Raw genomic sequence first — 26015 nt, forward strand, 5'->3', positions numbered from 1 at the left:
GTCTGAGTCTTAGTGGGAGCCATAGAATCTGACAGAAAAAACTTGATGGTAGGTGAAAGAGAGCATGCCAATGTCGCTCCCTATTTTCAACATTCAAAAACCTTCACTTTCAAACTGTTAATATAACCCGCCCTTTGGTGACCACGCAGCAACACTAGAGAAGGATTGACTAGTGTCCCTGTCCCTTGGTACCCCCGCGACGTCATTTGGGGCCCAGCTAGCTCAACCATGCTAGGGGAATCTCCTTAGTTCCCTCTAGGCTATATTAACACACCGGTCCTTTGATACCCTCGCAGCGACCGGGTTTTCTCAAAACCATCTTTATCAAAACTTCTTCCCAAATTTTCCCTTTTTTATTTCAAATCACATTAATCCCATCACATGCCCAATGCTAGTTCATGTATGCATCATGCCATATCCATGTTCATCATCCCACAACTAGCTCAAATTTAATTAACATAATATGATTCGCAAGAATTTCCAAGGAAATTGCAACATGCTTTCATACAATCAAAATCTAGCATGATAGGCATATGAAAATAAACACTTAGGCATGCTCTTCACATAGGTCAAATAATACACATAGTTACACATTAACTTATATACACAACAACCAAATAATTTGCTAGATTCTATATAAATTAATCATGCTAAACAACAATTCATGAAGGGTTAACTCACAAAAGTACAAGATTGCATGGATTAAGAACCCCTACTTTAAGATTGTGCAAAACCCTTAAAATGGTCTCAATTTTTGGAAATCCTAGGGAGCACCAAAACTGAAATTGCTGGTAGGGATTTAAAGGCCTCGTCGTGGGCTTTGATTTGATACAAACGGCTTCCAAAAACTCCAAGTATTGTGGGAGAAATCTAGACTTGAAGTTTTGTACAAAATGAAAAAAGAAAAATGAAGAAGAAGAAGGAGGAAGAGAGAGCTACGGGAGTGAGAGAGATTAGAGACCAAATATGGTCTCCAAACCATAAAATTGATAGTGGTAGGTCCCGCCACTTTCTTTTCTTTTCTCTTTTTCTTTTGTTTTAATTTGCATTACACAAATGTATGTATTAAATCACAATCATATACCACACATTAAATAAATAAACATGATGCAAATGGACCCAAACAAAATCCCATACGCAACAATTCCGATAGCGGGTCCCACACGGACCGTCCGGCCCGAAAAATGAAAAAATGCAAAAATGGCAACCTTGGCATTTCAAAGAGTCTTGGACTCAATGAAATGTCCGAACCAACTATTGGACACAATCGGTACACACCATAGTGTCCGGCACACAAAACGAGAAAAGACAAAATGCCCATGGACGAAAAATTTTAGAAATTGGAAAATGATGAAAATTGGACATTTTACAATTTATAAAGTTTAAGCCTACAATAAAATCATAAGTACTATGACTATTATTAAGTACATGTGATGAGCGCTAAAAAGTGCGCATTTAAACCCCTTAAGCTTAGGTATTCTAGGACCTTTATCTATCTTATTTTCCCGCTTTTAATTGATTTTATGTTATTTCCATTTTCAGGTACTTATCCCCAAAATAAGCTAACTCAGCCAAATAAGAGCAGAAATGAAGCAATTCTGGGATGAATCAAAGAAAGTAGCAAAGTAGAGTAAAAGGAAGCAAAAGGTGGAATTTCAGCAACTTTGATCGATCTCAAGAAAAGTTTGATCGATCCAACTTTCATCGATCTCAACACTTCAAGATGGATCTGAGCCATGTCTGTCCCTATTCAAAGATCTCAAAGTTCGATCAATCTAACTTCATTCTCTGATCGATCGAACCATCTTGTCCTTATCCAAATGATTGATCTTATCCAGCTGTACCACCCTACCAACCACTTTTGTCCTTTTTCCAAAAATATTTTCAAAATATCTCAGATTTGTTTTTATCCAAAAAGGCGCCACCACAGAGGATCGATCCAGCTTTAATTCGATAGATTTCAGCCATGTTCGATCAATCTCACAACAAGTTCGATCGATCGAACTTCCTAAATCCCAAGAAAATCCAAATTTCAGCTCATTAAAAGTTGTCTCACATCCAATCATTAGAGGAATATTTGGTGTACGAGCCCAGCTCATTTGGGGTGATATTTGACCTACCTATATAAGGAATATGAGCTACTTTTTGAGATATATTTTGATACTTAGAAGAGCGAATTAGAGACTTGGGAGAGAATTCTTAGTGAGGAAGCAAAGGAGAAGAGGAGGCTAGAGACACCATTGGAAGTTCTTCATCAACCAAGGAGCAGATTTCTTTCATGGAGCTTGCCCTTAAGGGTTGGAAAATATCATCCATGAGTGGCTAGACATCCTCTTGGGGCTAGAGTTAACCCTAAGCATGATTTTTACATCTTGATTTATGTATTTTTAAGGGGATTTGTATTATGATACATGTTTTGACACTTTTATATATATAGATTTTGTTTATTCAATAATTTATATGGTTTAATGCTTCCAATTGATTATTTCATTCTATCCATATGTCTATGTATGCTAGAATAGATGTTCATGTGTTTGTCTTTATTTCTTGTGTTGTTAATGCATGTCTATGTGTATTAATGTTATAGATCTAGAGATTGTCAAGACATAGTGCTTAATGGAATGTTCTTGTGGTTTATTTGATGGTTCATACTCATTTCTTGATGGATTGTACCTCTCCCTTAGTTTAATTAGTTTGATTTCATGTCATTAGCTTAATTGTAGTGTAGTTGTAGTTTAGATGTTAAATGGGAGGACAATCCATGCTTCATGTTGATGTTCCATACTTATGAAAGCAAGTAACATATATCTCTAACCTTGTGATGTGTTTGGATTGTGAGCTTAAAGAAATGATTAATGGCTTAATTTGATATGTTGTGCTATCCACCATGTTGTTTAGACAATATATGCTTAATTTGTCATCCATGCTTGTTGAAACAACCACACACACACACTTTGTTGCAATACATGTTTTTTCCCCTCATTAATCATTCATTAAGGGTGTAGAAAAGCTATGCTTAGTGGTGACCTCTAAGTCCTAAGATCTCTCTCTTATTTTCTCTCATTTATATTTAATTGCATACTTTAGTTTAAATTGTATCTTAGTGTAATTCAATCACCAACCAATCTTTTGATCACTCAACCTACTAACCCTAATCTTGATTCCTCAATCTAGTACGACTCATTAATCCCTTGGGACGATCCCTACTTGCCCTAACAATATTTTTAGTGAAAGGTAGTAGTGGCAATTTCTAAATGTAAAACTTGGCCACATTCATCATAGCTCTACACTACTATCTTTTAGTGCAAACTTTGGGTCGGTGTGCGACAAACCACCAACATAGGTTTGTGGTAAAATAAATTTTTCATTATTAATTACTAAAGGAACATTCTAGACACAATGAGTTATTGGCAGTTATTATATTGACTAATATTAACATTATAATTTAATTTTATTAATGATTCCTCTGGTACTAAATGTCTTTCAATTATGCTTTTAGAAGCTCCAGTATCTAACATAGCTGAGGTTTGGACTAATTTTTCTTTAAATTCCAATGTTATCGAAAATTGGATTAAACTATATGGTTTATATATTGAATTTATAGATTCAACTAATGTATTTTCTAACTTATTTTCATATTTATTATAACATGCGTGACATAATAGGTTTTTACAATGGTCTTTACATAATATCCTTCCTTAATGGAAGAGTTACATTGTTTACAGTTGTAATCTAAGAAATGAAATTTAACTAACTCATAATGACATGAATAATTGCTTATAGTGCAAATATAATCTTCCATAAAATGAAGTCCTTATTCAAGATCTTCATTAACTTCACTATCAATACTTTCTATACTATATATGCTTTCATTATTGTCATCGGAATCATAAACGCTTTTTAATTCATATAATTCCTCTTTCTGTTTCTCAATATCTTCAAGTATATTGATTTTTTCTTGTATTTGCTTAATAGGGTTTTGCTTATATCTATAAGGGCAATTTGGTCTTATATGACCTGGATCTCCACAAATAAAACATTTGCAGCTTCGTTTTTTGGGGGCAATGTAGTCACTTTGCTATCTTTATTGTCCTTATTATCTTTTTTATCTTTAATTATTTTTCATTTTTTATACCAAGGACATTTTCTCAATGGTTTCGGGTTGCTTTTAAAATTTTTAAAATATGGTTTTTTATTATAATTTGTATAGGTTCTACTTTTTCGTAATTTATATTTTCGTGGTATATTCCTTTTGAAGGTTTTCTGAGTTATGCAACCATATTGTGGCGGAAAGTCTAACTGCTTACATACATCAAAAAATTGTTTCTTAATTCATTTAGACTTTCTACGTTGTCTATACTCTTTTTTTAACATGTAATAGACATGGTTAACTCTATCTCCTATAGTTAATCTATCTTTTCAAGGATTTTCTAAGCATTTTTCCCAAATCTTAGTTCCTACACTTCCTGGTAATTTTTGAAGATATCTATCTAATAAGGTTCAGTCTCCAGTTTTTCCTGTAGCTACAAAATATTCAAAAAAAACTTATTAGTGTAGTCTCTTATGTACTGAAGATCACAAAATTGTAATAATTTTAGATTTCATAAAGCTTCAGTTTGTTTTATTTGAGTTTCTTCTAATAGTCTGTCTTCACCTAATAATACCCGCTTAATTAAACTAGTAAACTGTTGAATTGTAAAATTATCTTTTAAGATGTTGTAATCATCAACATAAGTAACTTTATACGATTGCCACTAGTTTTGAATTGTGCCTCTTAATAGAGTTTCATAATAAGTTAATGCTTGTGTTCTATTATCGAACCGGGTTAAAATAGCTGTTCTAATACAGTCTTGTTCCCAGTCGTCGATTACTCGTGACCAATCTTGGGGATCGTGTCGTGTTATATCTAATATGGTTCCAACATTATGTGCTAGGATATTTTCGTAGCGTCTACGATGTGGTGTCCACGTGTACTTGTCTGGTATGTTTCTATTTTCTACATATGTCTCTTGTGTAGGTTGCAATCTTTGTCCCGTGAGATATTCATCATTAGTTTTATTAGTACTACTAGTTGTATTATGTATTTCTTGATCTACAGATCTTGTTGGTTGGGATGTAGATCCTTCTGGTTGTTTTTCTTCTCTATGCTCTACATGTTCTTCATTAACATTTAATTCTTCTTTTAATGTGTTTAGTTCGTGTTTCATGTAGAAGAATTCAAAATCGACTTTTAATATATTTCTCTTAATATCATCATTATTTCCTTCGCCTAGATAGATGCTTTCTATGAGTTGGTAATTTGGCTCAGGATATTTCTCTTTTAAATCTTCTAATTCAATATTGTTAAAGTCATGCATTATTTTATCTAAGATTTCATCTTCTAATCTATCATAAAGAACATTTATTTCCTTAAGGGATTCAATTTCTATTAGTGTGGTTAAAAAGTCTTCTTGGGTATCATCGTCTAAATTATCCTGTCTTTTATAATTACTAAACCGTATGATAGCTTCTCCACTATTTTTGACATATATCATATTACTTTCTGGAATCTTTTCAGTTGTAGTAAGATTAGGTAATTTCCATTCTATTCCTTCATGGGTAATACTACTTACTTTTCTAGCTTCTATCATCTGGACATATTTGTTACTAAAAGGTTTAATTATTTCATTGAATTGTGCTTTTAATTTTAAGTTATATTGATTAATTGTTTTTCCCATAAATAAAGTATTAACTAATAGATTTTCAAATTGTTTGTCATATTATATCCTTTTGTAGATATAGCTATCTTTATATATTTACTGAATTCTTTAGTCGTCATCATAAAATTGGGGATACATCCTACTATAGCGGCGTTATCTGCTAAATCTATTTCAGCGGTGGCTATTTGAGCTTGTTGATGGTTATTCTATCGATAATCATAAATATAAACAAGTGCTCTAGTTCCTATTTCAGTTCTGGTTAATCCTACTAACCCTATCATTGTGACTCCTAAGTGCATAAGTTCTAAATTATAATTACTTAATTCTTGATAGGCTTCGGGTGTTATAATGTCTAAAATAACATGTTGTTAATTACACTTATTCTTCGTTGGTTAAAATGATTATATATCTTACTTTGAGAATCTAGTAAATTATTGGAATAAAGATTAACTTTATTTTTTACTTTCTTCATTCTTTTTTCTATATATTTTTTAGCATCATGTGCATTATCATATAAATCTTCTACTCTCATTATTTCTTTGGCTTTTCTAAGAATAATGGCCATTGTGGTATTTGCTTATGCGGTTGTAATAAGTTTACACGCTTGGTTGTTTTAGGAGAGGACTGATTATTGGTTGACAATTTTATATCCTTTATTTTATTTGATAATTCAGATAATTCTTTAGAAGATTTTCTGGGAATACTTTCTTATATTACTTCTAATTTTTTCTCAAGTTTATTGACCTTTTTAGATAACTGAAGTAGTAACTGGATTAAAAAGTTATTTTGTCTAATATGTATATTGGTTGAGTGTACGTCTGTTTTAAAACTTGTAAATCATATGGGTTCCTTATCAATTTTATAAAGTTCGGCTAAAGCAATTAGATATTCAGGATTACTAATGCTCATAAAACTATTGTAATAGCTTTTGTATATCGGTTTTAAGAGATTTTAAGTAGTCTATTATTATTTTTTGGTTTTCAGTAATATTTTTAATATCGTTATTTATATCTTTTATTGCAACTAATATTATCTTGTTATCTAAATTATTTGGACTTGAATTATGTACTTCTTGTTGTTTAATATAATCAAGATTTTCTCCTAATCGTTTTATAGAATTATTTAGGTTATTAAAATCTATTCTATTCATAAACTTAAAATAGTTGCCGTCTAGCTTCTAAAATATTCTGTATTCGAATAATTCTAGATCTAAGTTCTTCTATTATTCGTTGTAAACTATGCGTTGTGTCTCCTAATTCTTATACGATGTAACAATTCCTAAGTGCGATTTGGCAAAATTTTAGAGCTTGCACAAGTTGTTCTTTGGGTAAGTTGTGCATAAAATAAACTTTAAGGGTGAAAATATAATTTTAACTTATAAAAGGGGTTAAACTAACTTGGTTCATGTATTTGTAAATATACAAACTACGTTCTATCCATAGGTAATATACTTTTGTAACTACCACTTCACTGTAAAATTCCCTTCTTTTTTTGTCCTTCCAATTCCCTCAAACCAAACTGGGTGTAAGGGTCGAAATGAAAATTATGGAAGGAATGAGCCGTCCAAGCTCTACAAAAAATGACTTCTGACCCTTTCAAGCCAGAAACGGCTTTCTAAAAGCCATTCCAAACAGGGCCTTGTTTTTGGTTTAAACATTTTCCTTTGCACTTTCAAAACAAGGGACATTAGACATTTTCTCTCTCTCTAGATGGCTCAAGCATCGCGACAGTACGAATGATAGGCAAGTGAGTTAAATTTATTTTTCAATCATCAACTAAAATGGGTTTATCTTCACAGGTCACTCTCAGATTCTTTCCCTAATTCACATATACATAATCAGTATAATTTATTCTAAATCGTCTAACACACACACACACACACACACACGATATGAGTTTTTTGGTTTTGTTTCAAGGCTTAGTTGGACCCAGTTCAGCTTATTGGCTTTATATGTGTGAATACACCTAAGGAGTTTAATTTATTCTGAATCGTCTAATACACACACATACACATAGTATAAGTTTTTTTTGGGTTTTGTTTCAAAGCTTAATTGGACCTAGTTCAGCTTAATGTCTTTATATGTGAGTTTTTTTGGTTTGTTTCAAAACTTAATTGGAACCCAGTTCCACTTAATGACATCATATGTAATTGTGGAAAGAAAATTGATGTATACTACCATTCAACATTTTGTTTTCGTTTTTTCCATTTTTCTCAGCAACCAAACAGATTCCAAAATAATTGGATAAGGAAATACCTAGTTTAGTATCAACTAATGAATGGATTTGATTTTAAATTTTGTTGGTCTGGTATTGAACTTTTCAAAGACTTATAATTTATAATTCATATTTATTCCTTGTAATATTTATTCTTTAAATTCATATTCCCATTAATATGAACAAATAGAAACAAATAGGCCTATCCCTCTGGTTCTATACTCATTAATTTAGGCCAGCCCAGCCCAGTAGTGCCAGTGTCATAACTTGTTCCGACTAGACCGTAAACAACTTTTTGCATTATGTACCGTTGGTCAGTGTCATTATTATTATTTTATTTTATTTTATTTTATTTTTTACCTATAAAATTTTATGTACCCTTGCTCAATATTTTTTATTTTTATATATTTGTCCCCAATTTTATTGTTCTTTCCATCAATTTTAAAGGAGGAGTTGTTTGGTTCCATACATGGTTGTCAGTTTTTATTCATTTTTTTTTTAGTTGGTACTCACACACACTTGTTTTTTCTGAGACTTGAACCCCATTTGAGGAGTAAGAAACTGATATCGCTAGGCCAGGCTGTTGGCCTATTCATGAATTTTTGTCAAATCAATCAATCTTTTATTTATTTATTTATTTTTTTTATTTTCCTACTTTTTAAAAAATACAAAGAATTTTGAAAATTTTATGTTCCATTATCCTTCTTACTCAAACTTTTTAGGTCCTAAAATATTTATGAGTTTGTGAAAACGTGTGTTCAATTACCTGCTTTAATTCAAGACCTCTTTGTTGTAATTCTCTGTATATGATCTCAATTATTAGATTGCTATCGTATATCCACATTGAATCTCGTGTCCTACTTTTCTTTTTTGTAGGTGCTTGTTATTAATTTAATTATGCATTTCAATATATTGTTTGAAGCATGTCTTACTTGAGATTTCCAAAATTTTATATGAAGTGCCTCTCATTTAAAAGTTCACCTAATATCACTCAAAATTTTGAAAGTTCCATATGGGTCCGTAAATACTATTATGGAGTGACCATTGGAAGTTGTTTTTCAGCAGCCTAATTTGACCCACCCACGCCTTCCGCACACGGTCTATTTATAAATTATATGTTAATTGATCTTTATATGCATATATTGTCATTACTGGTAAGCTGTATCTGTAGATTTAGATTTATTGGGTTGCTATATAATTTAAAATAAAGTTACCTCTATCTTGGTTGAGATTTGATGCCCCAATAAGCTTAATGACAATTTACATATGTCCAAGGATTGTCATTGTCTTAAAAGAGTAGGGACACCCTTGATCAATAAGGCTCACGACAATTTACGTACGTCCAAGAATTGTCATTGTCTTAAAAGAGTAGGGACATCCTTGACCTCACGACAATTTACACATGTCCCAAGGATTGTCTGTGTCTTTGTCTCAACTTCTTTGTATGTTAAGTAGAGCATCATAGAACAAGGAAAGAAATTGCTTGGATGATGCTTAATTAGCAATTGTTACATATATAATGAAGGGGCAGCGAGACTTTGAAGTACACAATTTCTCCAATATATAATTCATGAATAATTCAAGCTTTCATTTTATTAATCACGGTCATCTTTCTTTGATGACTCATCTACATGTTTTAAAATCTTTCTTCAGCAGCCTAATTCGACCCACCTACACCTTTTTCACACTCTTTTGTTTTATCCGAGCTAAAAGGGTTTTTTCTTTGATCAATAAAGTTCATGAAAATTTACCATCAACTTCCACATACATGTCCATGACCCAGAAAAAAGATTGAAGTTTCATACAAAATTCTCTACAACTTCTTCTCATGTGCATTCTCTCTCCAAATAGTATAGAGGGGGAGAGATATTTGCAAGTATCATAATCACACCCATAAATTTTGCATTCACAAATTAGCAAGCCTCAATGGATGCATTTCCTCCTTCTTCTTCTTCTTTGCCTCAATGGAATTATGACGTCTTCTTGAGTTTTAGAGGTGAAGATACCCGCAAGAACTTTGTGGACCATCTCTATATGGCTCTGCAACAGAAAGGAATTCACATCTTCAAAGATGATATGAAACTTCAGAGAGGAAAATCGATTTCTTCAGAACTCCTCAAGGCAATTAAGGAATCGAAATTTGCAATCATCATTTTTTCAAAAAACTACGCATCCTCTTCTTGGTGTTTGGATGAACTCGTACAGATCATTGAATGCAAGAATAAAATGGGACAAACAATTCTGCCAATTTTCTACAACGTCGATCCCTCACAAGTACGGAAACAAAAGGGAAGTTTTGCAGAAGCATTTGCCAAACATGAGGGAAATTTTGGAGAGGAGGACAAGGAAAAGGTGCAAAAGTGGAGGGCAGCTTTGGTAGAGGCAGCAAATTTAAGCGGGTGGGATTTGAACAATGTAGCAAATGGGTAATAACTAACTCAACAAATTTTATTCTTCTTCTATATTGCCGTATGAAATATGTGCACTAGTTTAACTGAACGACTTTGGTTGCAATACTTAATTAGAAGCAAACATGAAGCACAATTTATATTTTCAATTCGCATTCTTTTTTTATTGAGAAAAATTGCACAATATCTTATACTAAATTGATATTATACTAAATTTTAATTGTTATTATTATTTTATATCTTGATAAATAAACACACCGTTTTGCTGCCTCAATATCTCACTTTGGAAGGAGAGAAGATATCATTATCCTATTATATCGTTCACTATATTTAAATTTTAAGTGAGTGTTTTAATCTTTAAATGAATATATAGGCTAGTTGTGGATTTATTATTCGCACTCAATTGCGTATCTCCTTATTTTTCTTTTTTCTTTTTTCTTTTTTTTTTTGTTTTTATGCCAAATTAGAATCAAACTAATCTGATTAAAGTTGAATATTTATCAATTAGAGTTATTATTGAACAATTAAGTGCTGCTGTTTTCAAATGTAAGTCCATAAATAATAGACATGTTTGAACATGACCTTTTTTTTTTTTTTTTTTTTTCCTAGTTGTGTTTGATTCATGACTTGTCTAACAAAAACAAAAACAAAAAATAAATATTAATAATCCATAATTAAAATAACTTCCATTTATTTGTGTATTTCGAATACGATTCAATTCTTACATCAATTGTATTGTAGTTTGAAGTGGATTGTAGAGGGTTGGATTGAAAATTAATACTTCCCAAACTGCCAACTCAATTTCTTTTATCATTTTGTCCTTTATCTCATTAAAGTAGAAATGATTACATTTGCGAATTTGGGCAATAAAAGTTCATTTTGATTTTGGATTGAACAGTTTATATATATATATATATATATATATATTTATATATATAGATGCATTGTTGAACCATCACAAGAAATAAACATAAGCGGCCTTGCTGCCTTGCTACTACAACCACTTGTGCATCCCCATGACTTGAGTTATCAAGTCATAAGTTGTAAAGACTGGAACCCGGGGTCTGAATCACTAACTAAGTTCTTACCCGAACCCGAAGTCACCTAAGGGTAAAATGGTCAACTCAAGCTATAGAAATGAATGAAGCGACTCTAAGTGAGTCCTACAAGATCAAAATAAGTCACAATGGTCATCTGGACCCAAACCGCATGGTCCTAGACACAAGAATGGTGATTTCACACAATTACCCCCTTTCAGTTTCGGAGGTTCCGGAAGCTGTCCTCACTCAAATGACCATAACTTTTTTTACAATTGGAATCTATGGGTTTAATTGATATCATTGGAAAGATAACTCAAAATCCTTGAAATTAGACTCAAATAAGACCCAATTTGGAGTTTAAATGAGAGAGATATGGCTCTTTGAAGTCAAAAGTCCAAACCTGTCCCTGATCTGAATCGGCAGACACTAGTGGGCTATTTAAGTCGACCAAAATAACCAATCGGTCGATCGAAATAGCTCACCTGTCATCCGATTGTGGCTCTAAAGTTCCCCAAGCTACTGATTTAGGTCTTAAAAGGTACTGGTCGACCGAAATGGCCCAAAAATGCAAAATTTGCGCTGTCTAAGTGTTCTAAACACTTGGCATGACCTTTGGTCTCATATACAACCTTGGATATAATTAAAACATGTCTTAAACAACCATAAACTTGCATACATTGATAAAACAAAGTCCAAACATTGTTGCAAGGTCAAATTACAGCATTATACATTGATATAAACATATTTTACATTAATACGAATACATGAAGGCAACACGACATAAACTCCTAACTATGTCTATACAAATGTAGGCACATTGTCCTCGTCTCCGCGTCAACTCCTGAAATGTTTAAAGAAAGAGGTGAGCACCACCGCTCAGTAGAGAATGCCTAAGGCATGTGTGATACCCCCAAATTTCCGCACATAGGTTGGCCAGGTCCACGCCCAAACGCCCGGGGATATCAAGAAATCAACAAATCGGCTATAAACGAACACAAAATACAAATATGATAACTAAGAATAAACAAAATGCTGAAAAGAAAACTAAAATGATAATCCAATAATTAAATTCTCAGAATAAAATATTCATTAAATAATAAAATATTATGATACAACCAATCCTCCAATATACAACTCGGGAATCCACACTGTGTGGACTTCTAGAAAATTCCAAACCAATATAATCAACAGTAACAACTAGATACGGAATCATAAAGGAAACTCCTATGTAGATAATCCGGAAGAATGATGATGATTGGTCTCTACTATGCATGATCAAACTTTACATAGACCTGAAAAATAAATAGTGGGTCAAGCCTACAAACAAGTCCTTTCTACTACATCTAACAGAAACCTAAGGCATGAATACATCCTAGTCAAGTCATGCAATAGTTAAATAGTCTGTATATATATATATACTAAAGACTTTTACTGGAATACAGGGCAAGTACATCTTGATACTAAGTATCATATACACCGTCATCTATCAAGGAACACTACATCCTTTATATTCAGCTAGTCATCCCATGCAATATACACACCTTAACTATCAATCATGAGACTCAAGCTCATATCATGGCATATATCTGTACATATATAAATCCATCCTACCCAATACATAAAATAAATATCCGGCATGTCATCCAACTGTTCGTTGACCTGACACAACATATGTAGAATTTAACATTTTAGTAAATCCATTCCATTATACATGAATAGGCAGGACTTAACGTTTTTAGTTAATTCGTCCCTAATATGCCACCGTCCCATACTGGTGCATATAATGCATACAATTCATAAATGATGGACAGATAAAGTAATACATCAAATAAATCCAAGAATAAGACATGATAATAATAATCAGAAAAATATATGATCATATTGTACTGTAAATATATGATTAGAATCATATAACATCCATTTAAATTGCTAGAATATGTTAAGTAATTAAAACATCCACCAACAACATGTAAATTCAATTAAAATTTCATATTGTTCAAGTCCTTAGCATATCAGTATATATTATGCCTTCTGGGTATTTATCCATGTTATTCCAATCATTTAAATCACCCAAACCATCCTAAACCACCTTAAAGCAACTCCATTCATCCAAACAGAACTTAAAAATCAATTTTCCAACTTTTCCAGCAAGGGAGCATGCTTTCGTTTAGAAAGAGTAGGCTCTGTCCATGAGGGAGCATGCTCTTAGTCTGAGAGAGCATGCTTTCAGCCAAAGGGAGCCGACTCCCTTTTCCATGGAGCCGGCTCTCTCAAGGGTATGGATCGGGCTCCCTAATGATTTTTAACGGCTCTCTCCTTGAGAGCCGTTAAAAATCATTAGGGAGCCCGATCCATACCCTTGGGAGCCAGCTTTCGGCCAACTCTGCTCCTTCTTCTTCGTCTTTAGCGTCCTTCGATCATCTCTGTAACCACCCATTCCACCACATGGCATGATATTGTCCATTTTGGGCCTGAGCCTGCACGGTTTTGCTCTTGGGCTTTACCTCAAAAGGCCTCAAACCAATTGAAGTGATACACCTACATATAAGCACTTCACCTTTCCTTTACCTAGACGATGTGAGACTGTGCACCTGTAGCTCGCCAGTGTGGTAGTCTGTCAGTGTCTCGCACCCGCCCATGGCACACCCGCCCATAGGGTCATCACAATCTCCGTTAAGGGTCCTAACCATCTGTTCTAAGTTCCATATGATCTCCATTAATTATTTAGAGTGATTATGCATCTTTAGAACAATTTAAAATAACAATCCATGCATCATAATTCAAAATTTACATAAAACATCAAAACATAAATATAAGCGTGTAACTTTCTGGTTTTAATAAGAATTAGCATGCATACAGGTTCATTAATCTTCTTTAAACACCCTAAAGCTGTCCTAGACATGTATTGGACATCAGATCAAAGAAGAGGAGTAGAACAAAGAACTTGCCTTAAGGGTTTTGAATAAAAACTCAACTCCTTTCTTCTTTGGCCAGTTCGTCAACTCTGACAGCCTCTGGTTGCCATCCTCCTCCTCTGCAAAACTGGTTCTACACCCACGAACAACCTCCTTCCTTTCCTCCTAAGGTTTGGCCTACTTCCTTTGGCCGCACCTTCTTTATTCCTCTCCGTTTCTCTCTTTTTCCTCTCTGCCGATAAATCTCTTTCTCTTTCTTGTGTCTGCGTGAAAGGGTTTCTAACCCTTCTACAGACTCTTAATACATATATATAGAGTACATATACATAACCTAATTCTAATCCTGGTTGATAGGAAAGAAAAATAAAATAGAAAGAATAATAATATTTAACTTTATAATCTACGTATATAAATAAACAAATTGATTTATATATATATAAGTCTTCCATAATATAAATCATAACAACAATAATATATATATATATATATATAGATATACCATATATATATATATATATATAAACAACACTAAAACTTCCATGTATTATTGATAATAATAATACATACATACATGCCTTAGAAATATACAAATATACATATATATATACACATTAATATATATATATATATATATATATATATATAACTGATTCCTCCATTAGTATTAATAATAGTATAGTATTAGTATTATTACTATACTATTATTAATACTAATGGAGGAATCAGTTTTATATATATACTAGAAAAATCAACGTGCCATGCACGTGATGAGAAATCATTATTGATTTTTTTTTCTTCCAGAAATTGCTTTAGATTCTTTTTACAGTATAATGAAGAAGTTGACAAAAAAAAAAAAAAAAAAACTTGTATATCTAATAGCTTAATATTAATAAACATGTTTATGTTGTGTTAAATACTTAATCAAGTGATTTAATAATTAGAGATATATTGAGTAGACTCATTGTGAAAAGTACGGTATAAGGAAAAAAAAAAAAAAAAAAGATTAGTAAATTAGACTCAATTAAAATACGAAAGTTACACTACTATAACTCCTCTCCAAATTAAGAAGAAGAGGATAAATCATCAATAATGACATCAAGGAGCCATGAAGCTCTTATCTAGCTAACTCGTGTCGAACTCTATTGCATAATCTGGGACACCAAACCAGCTAAAGACCCAAATTAACGTTCAACTAAAATTTTATGTCTTCAACATCAATGGATCAGATGTCTTAAGGGTAACTCCTCTCTTTTCTATCACCTTTGGAATAAACCAACTAATAATTAAAAATTATTATTATTAATTTTTTTTTAAAGAAATGCTATCAAATTCAAACCACAAATTCTATTACAAACTTTAGATAATAAAGTTAAAAAGTATCTCTATAAATACTAGCAACAGAAAACTTGAATTACTTACTCTAGAAGTCTTTGATATAATTATGTACATCAGTGAATTATGATGTATGGTGTGCCTGCTAATTGTCAAGAACCTAAACACACACCTGAGATCCTCCTAATTATATGCATGTGAATCTAACTCTTTAGTCATATCTAAATCTATGTCACTTCACACTTGCATGCTGGGCATGGGAATTTTCTTTTTCTTTTTTTTTTTTTTTTTTTCCATAATCCAATTTTTTGTTAGAAGAGGTGTTACTTTGAATGTGAATGCAATTCCTTAATTGTTAAAACTTGGTATAAAACTTACATGGGCGTGGATTTTTTTCATTTATTATAATTAACTACACATGCCATGTCCAAAATTGTAAAATATGCAAACAATTTATATATATGGATAAAAATGGCACAACTGTTCACTTTGATAATGAAAGATATATTAGTGAATTTGTTATATCTACTATTATTTATTTTTATTGAAAAATAAAATTTCAATTCTAATTTCATTAGAGATGTGATTTAACTTAATTACGTAACCATCAATGTGAAGAACTAAGGAGAATAGGAAATTGGTTTAAAAGGTGTTTGAATTTAAAGCTAATTCTTTATCAACAATCTATCCAGTTTTAAAAAATATTAGTAATTTGTTTAGTTTAGAAGGGTGTTAAAATGTATATAATACTTTCTTAAGTCCAATAGAAAGAGATATATATGTATCTATATATATATATATATATATATATATATATATATATATATATATTCATCCAAAAAAAAAAAGATGTAATAATATTAATTCGGATTAGGAAGAGACTTAAAATAACACGACGAATATTAAAATGTTAAAATTTTTAAACACCAAGGAAACCAATATATATATATTTATATATATCTATACATAATAGTAAAAGAAAAAGAAAAAAACACCTAAAACTCATTGGGTGATGCATCATTGAGGCCATCATCCATATACTGTGTTACATAACCCTAAAATTGCAAAAATTTAGTTCAATAAGGAATATAGAGTTAGAGTTTCACGTGAAGATTTCCAATAGTATTCCTGTGAAAGAGGTCAAAGATTGGATAATGTTAAATGGTGATGATAGAGGTGTCATTGTACTTTACCCCAAAAAAATAAAAAAATAAAAACTCACGCTCTCTCTCATCTATCTGTGGCTCTTTTTTATCTCTTTTTCTTTTCTGAATGATTTCTACAACTCTTCATTAACAAGATTCAATCAACAACCAAATTGATCAAGTCATTGCTCCCAAACTTCTCATCTTTGTTAACAACCATCTCCGGACCTCGTTTTGTCTTTCTTCTTTTTCAATGTTTTCGTGCCAAAACTTCCAATTGAATTAGTTCTTTCCTAACTTATATATCTCCGTAACACAATCAATCGATGTGCAACTTTTGCCAAACATATGTGTCCCTTAAAAAAGGGAAGCCATGAATGTATGTGTTCCTTGAAGAAAGGAAGCAATGTGCAATTAAGATGAATATAATGAATGTTGCGTGTTTCTAAATTAAATTATTAATAACAAAAATTTAGTCCAAAAGGTATTAATTCACTGTTTTATTTGAAATACAAAGTAATATAAAATTGTTAAAAATATATATAAATTATTAATAACAAAAATTTATTCCAAAAGGTATTAATTCACTGTTTTATTTGAAATACAAAGTAATATAAAATTGTTAAAAATATATATAAATAATAAAAAAAGTTTAAATTTCGTATCAGATATCCTATCTTATAATAGAACCAATAGATGTGAAAGTTTTGCCAAGTTTGTGTCCCTTGGTAAAAGATGAAAATGGTACGTGAAAACCATTTAAAAATATTTTTTAATTAAAATAAGTATTTTAAAGTGTATATAAATATTATATATTGAATCCACTTTTATTAATAGTATAGATATATAACCAATGTCCATGGGTTATAATCCTTACCCATCTAGCCTTCCTATCCAAGTAGTCCATGTGATCCATTTATTTGGTCCATTACTACTTATCCAAATCCATCATTTAAAATAAAATAAAACAAACTAAACAATTAAACATTTAATTAACACCTAATTACAAATAACTAGTCAATTAATCACATCACACAAATACACATCAATACATCGATCAATTAAATCCTTTAGACATCTAAACACATAACCACATAAGCACATAATCGCCTAGCCACAAAAGCACATAGTCACATAGCCACATAAGCACATAACCATATAATCAATTAAAATGTAATTAAAATAAATAAATAAATCCAAATAATCTAAAATAAATCCTTTTAAAATTAGGGTTACTACATTCTTCCCTACTAACCAAAGGAATTCTGTCATCGGAATTTACGAAACTCTAAATTATTTTCTTTCAAATTCATTTCCATTTTCATGTGGACTCAACCTCTGTGTATGGGCTCCACCGAATTCAATACCTCAAATAACATATAAGGTTCCTATATTTAAGAAACACAATAACCATACTACCCTAGGTTGTATTGAACAACAACTCAATCTTACTCAATATTTATATAAGGGTACTTTCCACATTCCTACAAGTTTCATAGCAAATATACACAAAACTCTTACACATCCAGTGCTAATGCTTTGGTAATGCTAATCTATAGGCTACTGCCTTAATTGATAAGCACAATCTGCAAAAAGTCAATTTAATAAGTAAAAATTGACATTCCTCCAAAAATCGCATTGCTTCTTATATGGAAGATAGCATGAACAAACCACTTTCTGATACAAAACTCTAGTATACGAGTTCAACTATTTACAAAAATTCTGCTGTCGCCTCCAAACCGCACGCAAGCAAATACAAAGGAGACTATTTCCCTCTGACGTGTCTTTAATGAAGTCAAAGTCTAACTGTACCATTTTTGCTTCCATTTCAACCAATAAATGTGAGGTCTGCACTATGCAATATACAAAACCTCAAACCTTGTCACACCAACCTCCTTGTGCCAACATTATCACAGACAAATATTCTGAAAAGTCCTACTCCCTTTTGATATAGGAAGTGGCAAAATGTTTCCAATAATATCCACTGATAAGTTTTTCCACCTTTTTGACAGGTGCTACACTTAAAGACAATTTTGCACATGTCCTTACCTAGACTTGTTCACCAAAACTGACATTTGGTGTCCTGACGTAACTTATAACCCTCTGAGTGCACTGAAAAAAATGAATTCACATTTCAATCATTCCTTTCTTCATAACATCTTTTACAAAATCTACTAATCTTCCTCCTGTACCTTAAGCTTTGTCTGAGTAAGGTAACACCTACTCCAAGGTCAGCTCCGATATTCTAAGTTGACTTTCTTAATTACTTTGGTAATAGCAAGTGTTATTATTACATATGCTATAAATTCAACTAATGACTTAACAACTAACCGAAAGATTTTAAATATCATATTAGTTGTTGAGAGCATCTACTTCCATATTTGCTTCCACCAGACGGAACTTGATGCAAAGTGTGCATAACCACTTCTATCCATCTATTCTGTCTCATGATCCGTTCTATTCATATGAACTAATGTCATACCAGTTCGAAATAGACAAAAAATTAAGCTGATTTAATTTACTAATCAACCAATATCCCCAACTAGAACTCTGACCCTTGTGTGATGTCAGCAATCCCTCAACTAAATCCGTGGATAATGCTCTCTCATTTCCACTTCAGTATAGGCAATGGCTGCAAAGATCTGGTGATCTCTAATGGTCAATCTTGACTATTTAATAAATATTAGACTTGGAGACAAAATATCTATGTCCTTCTTTCTGCTTGTCCACCAAACTCCTGCTTCATATCGTGATGCATCGTATCTCCACTTGAATGAATAGAGAACTAAGAGTTGTGAATCTCAGTCCTTGCATCCTCCCTCAAATTTATTTGCAGAAATTACCGTTAGTCTGGTACCACCAGCCTTCATAGGCACCCATTGCTTAAAATGGAGCATCTTCAAAAGCTAACTTTACAACTGACTCCATGCACCATTAATCCGTGATAAACTTACCGATAATGAAAGTCAATCGATAATTCAATTCATCAAAAATCAACTAACTACAACTTTTCCACACACACCGTGCACCTTTTCTTATTTGTAGGTGTTTAGTCTCACCATTTTGTCTCTGACATATCCTACTTCTTGTACACAAGTAAGTAAGTGTCAATCAGACTTCTTATCTAACTTCAAAAGAATATGGAACCTCCCCCTCCTCCAAATAAGTCATCAATTTCTTATCAACAACTATTTGTTGAGAATTATGATTAAAAAAAAATGTCCATATTATATATACAAGTGAAGAGACTTAGTTTCATCTTCCATGTGCAACACTGGCAACTCCTCTTAATGACACACCCTCATGAATATATTCTTAATTTAGAATAAACTGATGAAGTTTTATTCAGTCTACTTTCCTCACTTGGCGTCATTCTACTAAGTATGTAAACCAGTACTAAATCCTCCTTCCGACTTGGCAATGACTTCTGGAATTTTCCAAAAAAGTTGTTTTGCAAATCTAGCACCTTTAATAAACCATCGTGGTGTTACGGTAATCTTTATTTGCCACAACCGCACGAATACCTAAATATTAACAACCACCATTATCATGGCATTGTAATTACATATGAATTCATTCTTAGCGTAAAGTAAATCAAACTAATCGTACTGGATTATTTGACTCGTAGTGATGGTTTAACTATCCCATCCCAAACACCATACCATAATGACGTATGTCTAGGTCCAATAAATTGGCTAGAATTATGTATATCTACCAAATCCTATGACCACATGCTCACAATCCTAGCGTATAATAGCGCTATTACTTCATGATGTAAAAATCGTAGTTGGGTGATCACATACTTGTGTCCCCAACTAAACCACATACCCAAAAATCCTGAATACCAAAAAATAAAAATACATATAGCACATAAAATAACATGTAATATACTTACTTAAGAAAGGGAAAATCTCCTCTGAAGTCAAACCTACAAAATTGTTTCACAAAATTTCCCTTATAGTTTCGTAGGTAATCATCAACCTCGAAACATAACCTTTAAACATAGCTAATAAGCAATATATGTTTGCCTAAGCAAATACTAAGGGCTCAACCCTCAGCCTCCTTATACGCAGAATGTAATCTATCTATCGTGGCTTTAGGAAGCAACATAGAACATCACAACATAATACCATTGCTCTCCTGAATGTGATATAAAATCATATATTTCGTTATAATAAGAACTCCATCTGATCCCCAAACTCCTGAAGAGTACTTCTTATGTATCTCTTTTATAGATAATAAAGTTCAACTTTATGTAGATTAAACAATCACCAATTCTTCTAATGTCATTCTCTATACTATTAGCAAATAAGATCACCTTTGTGCGATCATTCATCTTCAAGATTCAGTACCCTCTTTCTTGGATATTCTGAAATCTCCTCTATTAGGATCCTTTCTGGATTCTTCGTCTTCGTTTTTCTCCTTTTTGAGAAAAATTGAAGTCGTTTCGGCTCTGATATGCGGTGACCTATCACAAACCCTTAAATTCTTCCTTGGTGTATACTTTAAAATAGCGCCAACCAGACTCAAACCTTCGATCCCTAATTTTGCCTTCCGGCAAAGAAATCTATAACCTATTCTTTTACTTCTTTGGGTCTCTATTGCTCTCGCCTTGGATCCCATCCTCCTCCTCCTAGTGCCAACCATTTTGTAACTACAAAATGTAGTTGACGTCAGCTCATCCTAACGGACCGTAAATAGAGTACAACGAATCCTATTATGGGCTCTAAGTTTTAAGAGATGCAAAGCGGAAGTCACATAACGAAAGACACTTCTAAGGATACTTAAACCTAAAGTGCTCTGATACCAACTGTGATACCCCCAAATTTCCACACGTAGGTTGGTCAGGCCCACGCCCGAGGATATCAAGAAACAAATCGGTAATAAACGAATACAGAATACAAATATGATAACTAAGAATAAACAAAATGCTGAAAAGAAAACTAGAATGATAATCCAATATTAAATCTTCAGAATAAAATATTCATTAAATAATAAAATATTCTGATACAACCAATCCTCCAATATACAACTCGAGAATCCACACTGTGTAGACCCCTAGAAAATTCCAAACCAATATAATTAGTAGTAACAACTGTCTATAACTAGATACTGAATCATAAAGAAAACTCCTATATAGATAATCCGGAAGAATGATGATAACTGGTGTCTGCTCTGCATGATCAAAATTTACATAGACCTGAAAAATAAATAGTAGGTCAGGTCTACAAGCAAGTCCTTTCTACTACATCTAACAGAGACCTAAGGAACGAATACATTCTAGTCAACTCATGCAATAGCTACATCGTCTGTATATAAATACAGATACACATTAAAGACTTTCACTAGAATACAGGGCAGGTACATCTTGATATTAAGTATCATAAACACCGTCATCTACTAAGGAACACCATATCCTCTATATTCAGCTAGTCATCCCATGCAATATACGCACCTTAACCATCGTTCCTGAGATACAAGCTCATATCATGGCATATATGTATACATATATAAATCCATCATATCCAAAACAAAAAATAAATATCCGGCATGTCATCCAACTGTTCGTTGACCTGACACAATATATGTAGGATTTTACATTTTAGTTAAATTTATTCTGTTATACATGAATAGGTAGGACTTAACGTTTTTAGTTAATTCGTCCCTAATATGCTACCATCCCATATTGGTGCATAAAATGCATACAATCCATAAATAATGGATAGATAAAGTAATACATCAAATAAATCCAGGAATAAGACATGATAATAATAATTAGAATCATATAACATCCATTTAAATTGCTAGAATATGTTAAGCAATTAAAACATCCATCAACAACATGTAAATTCAATTAAAATTTCATATTATTCAAGTCCTTAGCATATCAATGTATATTATGCCTTCCGGGTATTTATCTATGTGATTTTAATCATTTAAATCACCCAAACCATCCTAAGCCACCTTAGAGCAACTCCATTCATCCAAACAGAACTTAAAAATCAATTTTCCAACTTTTCCACCAAGGAAGCATGCTCTCGATTAGAGAGCACAGGCTCTGTCCACAAGGGAGCAGGCTCCCTCCAAGAGGGAGCCTGCTCTCAGCCAAAGAAAGCATGCTCTCTGCCAGAGGGAGCCGGCTCCCTTCTCCATGGAGCCGGCTCTTTCCCTGAGAGCTGTCAAAAATCATTAGGGAGTCGGCTCCATACCCGTGGGAGCCGGTTCTCGGCCTGCTCTGCTCTTTCTTCTTCGTCTTCAGCGTCCTCCGATCACTTTGATCATCTCCGTTAAGGGTCCTAACCATCTGTTCTAAGTTCTGTATGATCTCCATTAATTATTTAGAGTGATTATGCATCTTTAGAACAATTTAAAATAACAATCCATGCATCACAATTCAAAATTTACACAAAACATCAAAACATAAATATAAGCGTGTAACTTTCTGATTTTAATCAAAATTAGCACGCATACAGGTTCATTAATCTTCTTTAAACACCCTAAAGCTGTCCTAGACATGTATTGGACATCAGATCAAAGAAGAGGAGTAGAATAAAGAACTTGCCTTAAGGGTTTTGAATAAAAACCCAACTCCTTTCTTCTTTGGCCAATTCGTCAACTCCGGCAGCCTTTGGTTGCCGTTCTCCTCCTCTGCAGAACTGGTTCTACACCCATGAACAACCTCCTTCCTTTCCTCCTAAGGTCCGGCCTACTTCTTTTGGCCGTACCTTCTTCCTTTTTCTCTGTTTCTTTCGTTTCCCTCTCTGCCGATAAATCTTTCTCTTTCTTATGTCTGCATGAAAGGGTTTCTAACCCTTCTACATAACCTAATTCTAATCCTAACCCACATTGGTTGATAGGAAGGAAAAATAAAATAGAAAGAATAATAATAATAACTATATAATCTAAGTATATAAATAAATAGATTCATTTATATATATATATATATATATATACATATATCTAAACAACACTAAAACTTCTATGTATTGTTGATAATAATAATAATAATACATACCTTAGAAATATACAAATATACATTTATATACATATTAATATATATAAATATAACTGATTCCTCCATTATTATTAATAATAGTATAGTAATAATACTAATACTAATAATATCCATATATATATATATATATATACACACACACACACACACACTTTAATATCTATATATATATATAACCAATGCCCATGGGTAATAATCCTTACCCATCTAGGCTTCCTATCCAAGTAGTCCATGTGACCCATTTATTTGGTCCATTACTATTTATCCAAATCCATCCTTTAAAATAAAATAAAACAAACTAAACAATTAAACATTTAATTAATACCTAATTACAAACAACTGCTCAATTAATCACATCACACAAATACAAATCAATACATCGATCAATTAAATCGTTTAGACATCTAAGTACATAACCACATAAGCACATAATCACCTAGCCACATAAGCACAGTTACATAGCCACATAAGCACATAGCCACATAATCAATTAAAATGCAGTTAAAATAAATAAACAAATCCAAATAATCTCAAATAAATCCTTTTAAAATTAGGGGTATTACAGCATGGCTTCTAAAGCCGAGTGAGTAAATACAAAAAGAAAGGGATATCGAGACAAAGGGTCATGCTTTCGTGGGAAAAATAATAAAGCTCATCAATACATCGCATAACAATAGCAACTTGTAACATCATAACCATTTAAACATACAAACAAGTCCATCAATGCAACAAATGTTTATGCCATGGCTCATCCAAAACCAACCCAAAGACCTCTTCCTAGGCACACTTGCCCCATCTCTTTCAACCCAAACCATCTACTCACAATCACACCATATCCCACAAATTCCAAATGGCACAAGCCAACCACTTGTCTACCATTTGGTCCACCGGCTAGCTATCCTTGGCATAAGGCTACCGCTTATCGCCATTTGAGGCCTAGCTACCGAAAACTCACAAACAAGGCAACCGCTTGTCTTCTGTCCATCACATACCTTCTTAACATACACCTCATCCTTCTCACATCACCATTTCCTTCACCAATTCCTCTACCCAATGAATGAGCAAAAATGCATCTAAGAATGCATCTAGCTAGTTTCATGAAATGAACATGCCAAAATACATCATCAAATCCATAACATATTAACATGCTTTCATACAATACGAGGTTTAACCTTTCGATTCACATGGTTCATTCATCACATACCAAGCATTCTTAAAATAGATAAATAACCGTTCAAAGTATAATTGCATATGATATATCATTTAAATCACATTATCATGAAATTGTCACTCAAGCATACAATTTCTAATAATTGATAACTAAAGCATGCTTGTAAATCATCCATATTAACACCTTAGCATGTTCTTAACTCAAGCACATCAGAAAAAGCTTATATATATCATATTTTCACATAGCTAGCATGCAATCACACAATTAAGCATCATTTAAGGCATGGTAAAGGCATGAATTTCTCATGTAATCAATAAAATCATTACACATGGTGTCTAATGTATGCTATATCAATAGAGTAACACTCAAGAACTCACAAAACACCTAGGACTCCATAAATTAGACACCCCTACCTCATATTGGGATGAAAACCCCAATTACTCCAAAACCGGAGCAACACCTTTGTAAACCGACTCCGTAGAATGAAAGAGGAAGCGAAAGAGGGCGAAACACCCCTTGAAGCTGCCCCCAAAAGCCCAATAATCACCTCAGCCGAAATCCCCAAAATGCTGCTAACTAAAATCTAAAACCATGGTTGCGTAGTTCTCGTTGAGCTCGTCACTTTTCTCTTCTATGGCGTCAACAAATTCCTACCCGAAGTAGATCAAATCTAAGCTTGAAGCTTAGAAATGAAAAGAAAACAAAAAGAAAGGGAGGAGAGAGAGATCTGCGCGTGGAGAGAGAGGAAGAATGAAAAAAAATATCTTAAGTATCCCTTTTTATACTTAAGTCATACCGTGGGTCCCGCCTCCCTGAAATGCTTAATACAGCCTGTTCAAGCTCCAGATAGTCGCAAACGACTCAATGCAATACAAAATGGATAAAACCAACAAAAACGAAGAACACAATGACGTCGAAAAATTTTTGAAAACGAAATCCACCGTGGGACCTACCCGGCACCTCCTGGGCGCAAAAATCGAAACTGACCGAAATGAACCCAAATGAGTTTCTAAGGGTTCTAAACCCAAAGAAATATCACACGACCTACAGAACACCATGGCACGTATCCCCGTGCA

The 26015-nt window shown here is 32.8% G+C and overlaps 1 protein-coding gene across 1 annotated transcript in view; it reads left to right on the top strand.

The window, feature by feature from the left end:
- Positions 1 to 9410: 9410 nt before the first annotated feature.
- The window catches only part of LOC132314140 (disease resistance protein RUN1-like), a 41651-nt gene continuing 25046 nt past the window's right edge, over positions 9411 to 26015 (top strand). Inside the window, exon 1 of the mRNA XM_059813039.1 lies at positions 9411 to 10339. Within this exon, the coding sequence (XP_059669022.1) occupies positions 9840 to 10339 (500 nt within the window). The 5' untranslated portion in view covers positions 9411 to 9839. The remainder of the gene's footprint in view (positions 10340 to 26015) is intronic.

This window comes from Cornus florida, unplaced genomic scaffold (genome assembly GCF_030987335.1).
Source record: "Cornus florida cultivar Cherokee Brave unplaced genomic scaffold, ASM3098733v1 CherokeeBrave_3.0.0_Hap2_Chr06, whole genome shotgun sequence".
In the NCBI taxonomy this organism is placed as follows: Eukaryota; Viridiplantae; Streptophyta; class Magnoliopsida; order Cornales; family Cornaceae; genus Cornus; species Cornus florida.